This window comes from Struthio camelus, chromosome 17 (assembly GCF_040807025.1).
Source record: "Struthio camelus isolate bStrCam1 chromosome 17, bStrCam1.hap1, whole genome shotgun sequence".
Lineage (NCBI taxonomy): Eukaryota > Metazoa > Chordata > Aves > Struthioniformes > Struthionidae > Struthio > Struthio camelus.
The window spans coordinates 20,707,969-20,720,260 of record NC_090958.1 but is presented as its reverse complement, the minus strand read 5'-3'; the positions used below and the strand labels follow the sequence as shown (position 1 = coordinate 20,720,260).

Genomic DNA, 12,292 nt, shown 5'->3' with positions numbered 1-12,292 from the left:
TGAGAAACCTCTAATTAATCACTGGGACTCAAAATCTGACCTGTGATGTAGGTATAAGTTCCAGGCTTGACACTCTCATTAAGAAGTGCAATGTTAGCCTTTGCCTTTTGGATGTCAGCCTCTTGTTGCATGCAGATGGCAGTCTCCCTTCATTAGGGATCCAGGAGTGAACTCCCTCGTACACTTAATCCTTTTTCATCCTTTGAGGAAGTCGTTCTCATTCTAGCTCATACTCTTTGCTGCAGCAAAGAAAACTTGAGTATCAGCTGTTAGGAAAACTCCATGTGAGTTCAGCTGAAGGTTCTGGATCTTTAAGGGCACTGGTGTTACTCTTTCTGTCTTTAACAGCTCTTTGTAGAGAAACTCAACTTGTATGGCCTCATACAGGTCCATCCAGTTCAAACTTGATGGGATTAAGCAGAATGAGGGGAAATCTGACCAGTGCAGGAAATTTGCAAAATGCATTGAAAGCAACATGCTTTGTGTGGACTTGTGACTCAAGAGGGAAATGTAATACATCCCTGCGGATCTTTAACTGTCCATGCTTGACCTTCACAATACATGGATTTTAGTTGGGAGAAATGCAGTCGTCTGGTTTTACTTACCTCTCACAGTATCTGCAAAACCTAGCACTTTACTGAGGACTGTACCCTGATTACGATAAAAGAAATGAGGAAACCTCATGTAAGATCTGCAGCTCGGGGAGCAGCACAGTTTGGGTTTTCAGAAGGCCCACTTCAGCCAAGCCTTTCCCATACTGAGTTTCCTAGAAAAGCGGTGTCCAGCTTTAAGAGCAGGAGTAACATTAGGATTGGCACGGGTCAGCGCACTAGTGAGGAGCTGGAGCTTCTCTGGGTTCTGTGAGATCTCAGACTTCATGTGCTGGCTTGTTCTTTCAGGACTGGCTTTGTCCAGAGCATGAATCACTTTTCAGTGTCATTACCTCAAGGAAGCCTGTGGTTTGAAAGGAGTGCTTCTTTTCTTACATCATCAACAGAAATGTCAAGTCAGCCATCCTCCCTAAAATGATGACGTACAGGTGCCTTTTAGACTATGTCCAGAAGGCTACCAAATTTTGGCTACTTGGGGAAAAGATACGTGAGCCCCAAGCGATGCTTGGATTTTATGCTGAGGTCTGCTTTGTAGTGCTGCTGGGCTGGTGTATTTTGTGTGACTTCCTTTTCCTTGTGGAATCAGAATTCAGTGCTACAGGGCCCTCCCCCAGAATCACGGCTCCTCCTGGGAATCCAGCCGTCAGGCTGTGTGGTGTTTTGCAGGCTCACCCAGTGACTGTGAGTGGCCTCTGCAGTATATGAGTGACAAGATTTGTATTCTAAGAAATGGATATCAGTGTGGACTAGCTGCCACTTCTGCTTTCCAGCTAAACTGCTAACTTGGTCAAGAATATTTTCAGTCTTGTTAAGGGAGTAACTCTATTTTGGTTTTACAACTTTTCTAGGCACAACTGAACACCTAGCTCCTACTTAACGATGGAGGAGATTGACTAAATAGATTTTTCTACTAGACCAGTGCTATTTTGCTCTCCAAATGAGCAGCTGAAATTCAGTGTTCCCTTTGTAGCCTTTGGTTTCAGGAAAATGACACGCTGAATTACCTTGCAGTTAAACCATGGCAATGTTCAGATTGGCCTGGACTCACGTAACATCTTGTTTGATTCTTTTGCCATGAAACAGGCAGAATAATGATTAGTGCTCTAAAGCACTATAATTCCTTTGTGTAATTAAACAAAGAGAGGGCTAGAAATGGATTGTCAGCACAATCCACAGCAGCCTCTGTGATTAGCAGCCAGTCTTTAAACACGCAAACCTATGGATTTAATCCATTAATCAAGAGGGGACTGGAGCTGTCTCTTCCTGCCATATTTTTGACGTTGTTCCAATGTGTCGTTAATTCCTGGTAACAGGTTATTCCCTTTTATTCAGTAGTAGTTACAAAGTTCCTTCCAGATATTCAGATACTAGTGCTGTTGTTTCATGGCTCTGGCTTCCTTGGGGTATGCTTTTAATGTCAGTGTTTTCTGAGCTGCTGATTGTAGAGTAGTTTATAAGCATTCCCTACTCTGCTGCAGCCTTCCAGGGTGACTTCAGGCAAATCACTTGATCTCGCTGATACTCTCCGTAACAAGATTGAAATGCTCTCCTCAGTGCAAAGACGCATGGAAGTTAAAGCACTGAAGAGAGTGGAGCAGCACAGTGTATTAGATAACCCTCTGCGGTCGCCTCTTAAGAGGATCTGCGCATTCAGATACTATTCAGGCAAGCTTGCTCTTTCTCCGGGCACAATTCTGCTACAGGACGCCTGCTATAGCAGAGCTTTCCTCTGCCCTGAGTTCCCAGTGGGTCAGGTCCCCTGTAGCCCGTTTGTATTGTTCTGAGCCAGCAGCCACATGGGGCTGCTCTGCAGGGCTACCTTGGAAGGGGCAAGGTTTACTTTGGAGGGTCTGGTGCAGAGTGGTTGGCAGCAAGCTCGGCAGCACGTTTTGCGTGTCTGAGAGCTTTCATCCAGGGATGAAGGAGATGCTAAGCCTTTATTTGGAGCAGCTGTAGTGGGAAGAATTAAGAGGGCCTGTAGTCCCTCCCTGCCCCATGCCATGTGCCTCAGGTACCTTAATAGTGGCTGCAAAGCCCCATATCCATGTTTTGGCAGACAAGGAGCCCTAGGTAGCTGCTGCAATAGTTGAGTGACTTGGTGAGAATCTAGCATGGTAGGGGTGAGGCTTGCCCTTTGCAAAAAAAGCTTCTATAGAAATGCGAGATTCTCTCTCATTTCGGTTCACAGCTTCCAACATTAGGACAGGGTATTAGCCGGGGCAGCTCACTCGCTGCTTGGCTGAGCGCAGAGTATCTAAACACGTACCACGTTTTTGTCCTCGTGGTGCTTTACACTGCGTGGCTGCACGTGTCAGTGCTGCCAGTGAGGACGCGTTTCTGATGCTGAGACGGGGCACCTGGGTTCAGCAGCGCTGCCCCTCCTCGCTGGTGTTCAGTTTGCCGCAGGGCTTAGCCTTTGCAGTTATAAAGAATGAAATACAGATTCTTAGAGAGCAAGACTCATTGAAAACAGAAGTAATAGAAGGTGGTATGTAACAGACTGAGACCTTCTACAGATAAATTGGATTTGACAGTGTATTTTTTCAGGAAATAATTACCTTAAAGCAAAGCTATTCCTTCTTTCTGCATACAGATAACGCACAGGAGGAAAATATTGCCACCTGCTTCCTTTCTTGTTTTCAGAAGCGTGCCACACAAAGGGAAAAGCTTGATGACACCTCAACCTGACCTTTGAGGGAGGAGGGAAGGGCAGTTTTGAGTGAGGATGACATCTGTTGTATTTGGGTGTAAAATTTGCATTAGTACATAAATCAATAGATCCCTAAGGCTGATTGTGAAATACTAGTGCATTCTGAGTAAATGATAAATGAGCTTAACCAGAAACGAACCAGAAAACCTTTGTACTCGTTCAAGAGCACGTATATGAAGTAGTAGACTGGTTCTTGTGTACTGATGACTCTGTCTTGAGTACAGGTGTGACAGATGCGTGCGGTGGATCTTTTGGGATACCGTTCCACTGCGTCCTGTGAGACAAGGCACTGCTGAGACACTGTGATCGGAGCCGAGAGGTAGAGACACCTGGGAAGCCTGCAGTGTGGTGCAAAGCACTTAGCTGCTCCCATTTTATCCAGGGGTGGTTATTCTCTCCCTCCTTGCACAAAGAGCAATAATGAAGCAGAATGAAGCTGTGAAGGTTGAGCTAACGGCAGAAATGTTTTGCAGGTAACAATGGGGACCCTGGTGTGATGCACTGCCCAGAGCCCCAGAAAGGTTTGTGACCCACACTGGCTTTGTGCCTGCATTAGGTCAATTCACCTCTTCTTTTCTTCAGCTGGCTACATTCCCAGTGTCTCTTCTGGCCTATGTTTCAGTACCCCTCTACCTCAGGACCCAAACTTGTCTTATGAGGAATGAGATAAACAGGTGCCATGGAAAATGGTTAAGGCTTTGTGTCCTTACAGGCTGGTGTTAGCTGCAAACAGAGGGCATAATATGTTCACATTCCTGTGCTTGTAAACCCAGAAGACTGTTTAGATTCACCAGTCTGAAAGGCTGCAGTACAAAACGAGTGTAATAAGCCTTAGTCAAGACTTTGGACTTCAGCACAAAGGCCATGCTGTTCCCAAGGTCAGCCACTGCTGACCTACAACCAAACTTGACTCCTGGAAGCACCTACTCTGACCAGACTGTGAGCTCAGTAAGGCTCCCCCCTGAGGGCTGCAGTCTGGCTCTTGAGTTTCACGAACACCTGATCCACACCAGTTCTTTCCTCACCTGGGCAGTAAAATCTGGGCCTCTGTGGTTAATCTCTGGTTGGTGACTGCATGTGGGGATTAAGGCTATCTTACAGTGAGGTACCCGGCGGAGTGTTTCTGCCTTACCCATATCAGGACACAGGCTGTCACACAGGGTCCTCATTTAAAAGAGGCTGTGCGATGAGTCAAAGAATTGTTTCCATGCAGCATAATTGGGAAATCGCCATTCTCTGGTATGGGTGAAATACCTGAGGAACACTTCTCTGCCAGCCATCAGGTCCCTTTTAGTTGTCAGTCTGTGATGCACATCTGTTTAACATCAGACTCACCAGCTGAAAAACCTAAGCTGGCTGATGCTCCCAGGAAGATGAGAGCAACTAGAATTCGTATTCAGAACTCCCTCCTGTGCCTCAGCTCTGTGGCAGCAGAGTCTCCTCTCTATTAGAGAAATTACATAATTGTAGGTGTAAGCAAATCCCACTGTAAAATCTGTCTTTGTCGGATGTGTAAAACACTAATTTTGTTTCTTGATGCAAAACCCCGCTGGTATGAAGCTGTAGTCTCCCATCACCTTGCTACCAAGCGCGCGTTCTTACAAGCACACCAGGAGTCCGTGGCTCGCGTGCGCGGCTAGTGCTGGCCTTGTACTCCCACAGCAATGTGGTGACGCTCGTGCCAGTGCAGGTGCGAATACCTCTCTCCTGTTGGCCCCGTATGTGAGTTCCCCACTCAGAGTTCCTGCTAGATGCTGTTACATGGAGGATTTTATTAAGCATATAGTGATGAATTTATCTTCCTGAGTCTATTACCAACCTCCTGAAGTGGTCTCGTTTGTTGCAAGAAGTTCATCTACAGCACTGAGTGAAAAAAATTATGATATTTTAAATTCTGGTAGTTCTTAACATTATAATTAAGCTGCCTGAAAGAATACTTCAGGGAAAACAAATGCAGCTTGGCTCTTTATGGAGCTGGCTGAGGTAGTGCTTCCTTATAACATCCATTTCTTATGATCTATAAATTGTGTTTAATAGCTAATCCGTCACCTCAGGTCCTTGTATCAGAGAAGCTGGTTTCCCTATTAATCTGTTAATTTGTATCAGCACAGCATGCTACAGATCCTCAGTCTGGCAACATTACTCTATTAATGCTGCTGAGCACAAAAATAACTTAACACCTGTGCTCTCTGCCTCTTGCTCTGGCCCATAGATCTTCCTGACTTCGCATTACTCTTCCAATTGTGATACAGTAAAAATAGTCCTTATGACGGCTTCTCTTACCACAGTTTCTGAAAATCATGGAAGGCTCATTTCTGCGGGGAAGCTGTATCAACAGCCTGATATGGTTCCAGACGAGAGATGCTGAGCTGGCTCTCCTACCACAGAAGAATTTGTCTCATCTGCTTTCCATTTATACCTACTCTCTAGATAGTGTGGCCAGGAAGAGGTTAATCTTTGCTTTGCATCTGTGGGGCATATGCAGTCTGCAGGTGGGGACCAAGCAGGAATATATCAGTTTATCAAGGCAAGGAGAGTGAGCAGGAGGCTCAGTTTTTACAACTCATTTTATATTTCCCTAGGCTTAGGGTGGTATCTTTGTCAGTGGGACTGTACTGAAGCTTGTCTGCAGTGCCATAGTGTCCGTATTGAAGATGGCTGTTGGCTGACCTATGGGCTGCTTTTAGCCTCAGCTGTTGGGCTGACCAAATGGGGTCCTCTTTCATGGAAGAGCTTTTAGTGTTGTGCCTAGGGATGTTACACGTAGACCAGGGAAAATATGCTAGAACAGGGAAATATGCTTGCTCCTTAGACAAAAAACACCAGTGTCAGCCATGCTGGAGGGAAATCCAAGCCATAGTAACAGAGGAGCAGCAGCGAAATGAAGTAGAGATATACCAGACAAGGTCCCTCCAGTGACTGAAGTCAGAAAACAGGAATGTGCCTTTCTTCCCAAATATTGGAACAGCAGAAGGAACCCTACCTACTTGCATCCTGGTGTTGTGACTGAACGGCTTTTCCCTCAGTCACATGGCTCAGTGCAAATATCTTGCCCATTGGGAGATAGGAAATTTGAACAGTTGGTCAGAAGAGACTTCTTAGGAAGAGCCTTTAGCTCTGAGTCTGCTGCCTGAACAGGAGTGCTAGCCTAAGGATGCAATGGGAGCGCACAGCCAAGGACAGGAGGAAGGTGAGACTGCCTCTTTGTTGGTGGCATGGAGTTATGCCATGTTGAAGAGAGAGCACCAGTGTCCTGAGATGCTATATCACCATCTCAGGTGGAAGGGTGGACCAGGTCTTTCCTGAGCTGTGGTGCTGGGGTGGGGTGAGACTAATGTCCATGAAATCACTCGCCCTGTCTGGTGCTCTCTGGAGGTTTGGAGAAGATGGCTGCTCTGGAAATGGGTCACAGGTGCAGCTGGGTAGCAAAGGAAATGCATATGCAGGGACTGTGGAGGATTAGGGGTCACAGCTTAGAGCAGACAGCCGTGCTGAGGCAGCAGGTGTGCAGTGGACAGAGGAACACATCTCTGCCTTTGGGCTCTGTGCCCTGCGTTCTGGATGTGCATGTTCTGCCTCTGCCAGGTGGAAAAAGAGCCTGTGTCCTGGTCTATGCAGTGGGCAGAAGAATCTGATTCTCATAGTATTTGTCTTGTTAAATACAGCTGTTTCTATGTGGTAAGAACTCAGGATTTCAAATAACAATGTATTTAAGATGTCCCCGGGGAACAGGGGCTCCAGCTGTTTGAAGTACTGCTGTCTTTGCTGCAGTCCCGAGGTTGTTTGGGGCTCAGTAATGAATGATTTTGTGCTGCAAGAACCCTGATGCCACACAGTAAGAACTGTGCTCTTGGTAGCACAGTGTGGTTGGCCAAGCAGAAGTGTGTGAAGAAGTTGGTGAGTGCACACTGGCTTGGTTGTGTTGCACGGTAAGCAATAGCACCATCTCATTCTCCAGACTGCAGACTGTAGTCTCCTCCGAGCAGCCTGGCACACAAAGTGCTTCTGTCACTCTGGTGTGTGTTCTGCTGCTGTTCTTTGAGGGTGGTGTCTTTGGCACCTGCCTGCAAGGTCTGAGGAGTCTGGCACGCTGACGTGCGCGTAGAGGTGTGGAAAACCCAACGAGGCAAGCATTCCTTTGTAACGTTTTCTGCAGCTGAATATCATTATTTGTCCACTTTCTCAAGAGCGGCTATATGCAGGACTTTGCTTTAACAAGACTGAATGCAGATGTTAGAGTATTTATGAGAGGTGACCTGAGCTGAGTAGTGGCTGCCTGTGGGGGGAAGTGCTGCTCTGAGACAGCGCAGACTGATCCATCCCTGCAGCGGCTCCTGGTAGGGTGCAGTTTTCTGCAGCCACCACTTTCTCTCTTTTCTCATTGGGCTCTGTATCTTAGCAATGCCTTCCTTCCTCTTTACCAGGTGTACACACACACACACACACACAGTATGCTTTAGAGAAAGAGACAATCTTCAGACACGCTTAGCCTGGTTTTCCCAAGTTAACCCATCCCTGCTGCCTCCACCTGAGCTGCCCTGAGGAGTGTGGAGAAGCTGCAGAGAGCAGATTTCCTAGCTGGTAGTTACAGTCTTTCTCCAGCGTGGCCTTTTGTGGCTGTGATTTCTGGGACTGGGCTGGGGTCGTCTGACTTGTTTCCATGAGGACTTGTACTTACTTTTTCTCTCTTACCCCTGCAGGCAGCGTCCTCAGCATTGAGCAGTTTGGGCCATGTGTACACAGCCATTGGGGACTACCCAAACGCACTGGCTAGCCACAAGCAGTGCGTCCTCCTTGCAAAGCAGTCCAAAGATGAACTCTCTGAGGCACGGGAGCTGGGCAACATGGGGGCAGTGTACATTGCAATGGGGGATTTTGAAAATGCCGTGCAATGCCATGAACAGCATCTTAAGATCGCCAAGGAGCTGGGGAACAAGCGGGAGGAAGCCCGAGCCTACAGCAACCTAGGCAGTGCTTACCACTACCGGAGGAACTTCGACAAAGCCATGTCCTACCACAACTATGTGCTGGAGTTGGCCCAGGAGCTGGCTGAGAAGGCCATTGAGATGCGAGCTTATGCTGGCTTGGGCCATGCAGCTAGATGTATGCAGGACCTGGAGAGGGCTAAGCAGTACCATGAAGAACAGTTGCACATTGCTGAGAATCTGCAGGACCGAGCTGCTGAAGGCAGAGCCTCCTCCAATCTAGGTAAGGCCCTCATGTGGAGCAGAATTTGTCATCCAGAGAACGCAGTGACTATTTGAGCTGCTGCCAGGGTCCAGGAGGCTCGCTGTGTGCTAGCTTCTTAGTTTCCCTGACTCTGTCTGTCTGTCTTCATAAAATAAACAGGCACTTGACAGATTGCGTACTACTGTAATGCATCCCATGTTCAATTACTAACCTGCTCAGAAAGGTATCAGGACACACAAGGTTAAGGCAGAAGGGCAATGAGAAGGTAGAGCTATTCAGGTGTCAGAAGGAAATGTAAGAAGTCTTGCACTAGGGCAAGGAGTGACGTGGTTTATTACCTGGGCATTTGTCTGGGATCCTCGTCAGCTGGGCATGTCAGCATGTTGCTGCCTCGTAACTTGGGTGACACGTGGGTCAAATCCTAACTAAGCTCGTTTTCGGAACGTGCATATTAAAGTCATAGAGTTTAGGGATCATATTTTTTTTCTGAGGAGAGACATTGGCATCCTGCTGGAAGGCTAGGAAGAATTGAATTGTGTAGTGTAGAGAGATGTCCCTTCCTGTTTTTCATAGTGCTGGGTGTGGAGAAGACCAAAGAAGCATTTGTTTCTTGGCATGTGGGACTCTGCACTGCTGATGTTCTGGCTGTACTTAAGGATGTTTTTTGGCTGTAAATCTTCTCAGCTGGGTGTGTGTAAGCTGTGGTGGGAGTGGCAGAACAGAGCTGTTGTTGGTATGATGAAATATGTGTTTGCTGGCAGTGCCTGAATCTCAGCTCTTGCAGGCTGCCCCACACTGTAAATTAGCTTCTGTTTCTGCCTGGCAGTTGGCACTTGGTTCATTTGTAGATGCTAATTGTACTCTGATGTTATCAACAGCAGGTAATTGAAATAGGCTTGATGAATTACTTAATTTCTTTTAATAGCTGAGTCTTCAAGAGCTGAATGAAGAAGATAGGGTGAGCTGGAGAAAACAAAACAGTCCTGGCTTTCTAATTAGTGTTTCGAATTTCCTCCTCCTTTACACAAATTATGGCAAACGTGAGGCAAAGTAGGTTTATGAGACAAGAGCCCCTGCGGGGCGCTGAACGTTAGGGAGCGCTGAGCATTGATACCATTTCTGTGTGTGACAGAGCACCCAGAAGGCAAGAGCGTTGGGAGGACGAATCTGCATCTGTCTTTCCCTAACATTTATATAAGGGCTTCAGCAAAGTACAACAACAGCTGCGTCTAGCAGAGCACTAAGTACATCCCACCACACGCTGCCAGGATGGGGTGGCCTTGGGGAGGCGCGGGAACGTGGGGAATCTGTGGTTTGTAATAGGGACAGAGGGGTCCACCTGGAGGAATGGGACCTCGAGTTTTCTCGGCTGGGAGCAGGGAGAGGTGGGAGCAGAGGAAGTCTCTGGCTGCGCTCAGGGGACACACTGGCTTTGCAGCTCGTGGTCAGGACTGAGGGAGAGCTCCTTTTGCTATGAAATTTATCTTCATGTTTTTATTTCCAGTGGAAGCTGACCGAGAGAGCGTGCAAAGGCGGCTGGGCATGCTTAATTACTGGGAGATGACGTGTTGGGGTGCTGTCACGCAGCTGTGTTTGATTGCGAGCATCTCAGTAAAATGGGGAGGAAACCTATGCTGAGCAGCATTGACAAACCTCCGGTCCCGAAGTGCTTTCGTTTGCCTCTTCCCTGGAGCACACACTGCTTCTTGGAGAATTTTCCCCACTCCTGAGCAAATCCAGATCCCGGAACTGCAGCCTTGGGAAGGAGGAGCTGTCTTTTGGTTTTTCGTTTTGTTCCCTGCTCCGGAGTGGTGAGCAGTCCTGGGTTGTCTGTGTGGTCTCCTCCCGTTTCTGTGAGGCCTTTGCCGTCCGGCAGAGCACACCTCTTTCGCTGGAGGAAAGAGCTTAATTCAAGTTCTATGGCATTTCTTCTAACTGCCCACGCTTTCAGTATACTCTGACTCTGTGTTACTGAGCATCGTGAGTTTAAAAAAAAAAAAAAAAAAAAAACCCCAAAAACTGGTACAGAAATACTGAAAAGAGATGGCTTTAGCAATTCTCTGCAAGTGCTGCTTTTGCCGGTAATTGCTTTGCCTCATGCCGGAAGGGAACAAGTGCTGCTACAAAGGGAAGCAAGCTGTTTTTGTTCCTCAGCCTTCAGGTGTACTCACTTGTATTTTTAATTCTCTCACCATTTTGCTGGCTCAAAGCCAGTGAGTCGAGGTGGGACTAGAGAGCTCATCTTGATGTGATTATGAATCTTACACCAGCTTTGGATTTAACGGCGCTTTCATCATGCGATTCCAGAAATTTTTGCATAAAATTGGAAAGAGTTTTGCTGCAGCAGAGAATGTTTCTTTTGTATTGGATTTAAGCCTAAATATAACTTTAAGTTGGTATGCTGATTCAGCCACTCTACACTATGTATTAGAATAGTTTTCCTAGCTTCTGAGTGCAGGATCTCACGTTTCGGCTGCTATTTGGCTGCATTTTTATGTCCTCTCTGTCAGAGTTAAGTTAACACTGGGAAAAGAGAACATGCAGTACTTGTTGAGAAAGTCTATTACTGTTGCTTAAAATGCATCCACTACCAATTAAAAAGCCAAGTCTTAATTGTCTCTTTCATCTGGTCCACATGCAAAACAAAACCTCATCAAAATAACCATGCTGACAGGCCAAAAAAAAAAAAAAAAAAAAGTATCTGAATGTGTGTTTCCAAGCTAGAATGTTAGAGTTGGCCTCTTTGCTGAAACAACAGAAATTTTCTGTTTGCCTTTCCCTGATTTAGATGGAAAGCTCTCTTAAGTGTATTATCTAATGCTGAGCAAGACAGACACAGAATATAACATAGCCCAGCTGCTGCAGCGCTCTGCAGGGAGATATAATATGCTCTGTGACTCAGTAAGCAGAAGGTAATGGACTGAGGGCAAGTCGCAAGTTATCAAGCCCTTCACAACAAGGAGATCTGGAGTTTAACCAGAAGTCTCAGACTGTCAACCTTTGCAAAGCAGATGGTGTTTTCAGATTCCAAGGCTCCATGCAGAGAGCTGGCTTTTCAGCCTCTGCAGCTCTTAAGAATTCTTATTGTAATGTAGAGAGGATACTTGAGATTATTAGCAAAACATGGTTTAAAGTCTCTCCCTCAGTGATCCATTTGCAATTATGAGAGAACTTCCATGTGTATCTTCATGTGCTCGCTGCTCAAAAACATTGAATGGGCTGCCTGTATCACAGGAAAGGTGTGTATTCTTCAGTTACTCTCTGAGGCCTTGCTTTATTTGGAAAGCAAAGGAAAACTTAGAAAATTTAGACTAGTTTTCATTGCTAATAATTTCAAGTCCCCAAATACTGTGTTGAACAAACTCGAAGTGAATGCTGTGCATCACATATGGGTAGAGGCTTTGTGTCAAATACGCCCTGGCAGACACTGAAGTTGTGACGCCGCTGAGCGGTCAGTGCTGCCTCTCTGGGCAGCGGGTGCCGGTGCGGGCAGAGGGAGGAAGATGCGTGGTCAGCATGCATGGTTTGAGGGAAGATTATCCTCTGGTAAGCTCAAGAAAATATTCATTTTTCTTAATTATCATAGCAAACTCACTGTGTAAGTACAGTGATATAAGGATGAGATTCTGATTCTGTTTGAAGAAAGTTTTTTTCACTAAGAAAAAGTATTTTCAGGCGTTTGTACTTCAACACATTTAAAATTCTTTTGGATGATGTTTGTTCTGTTTATTTTTCAACTCACCCTGAAATGAAATAAAACACAAAAAGTCAATGTCAAGAT

At 46.3% G+C, this 12,292-nt stretch overlaps 1 protein-coding gene across 4 annotated transcripts in view; it reads left to right on the top strand.

Annotated features, from left to right (window-relative positions):
* Positions 1–12,292, top strand: part of TTC28 (tetratricopeptide repeat domain 28) — a 230,261-nt gene that overhangs the window by 167,662 nt on the left and 50,307 nt on the right. For all 4 annotated transcript variants that reach the window (XM_068911355.1, XM_068911354.1, XM_068911356.1 and 1 more), the window contains one exon: positions 8,022–8,529. In XM_068911355.1, coding sequence (XP_068767456.1) covers positions 8,022–8,529 — 508 coding nt within the window. The remainder of the gene's footprint in view (positions 1–8,021; positions 8,530–12,292) is intronic.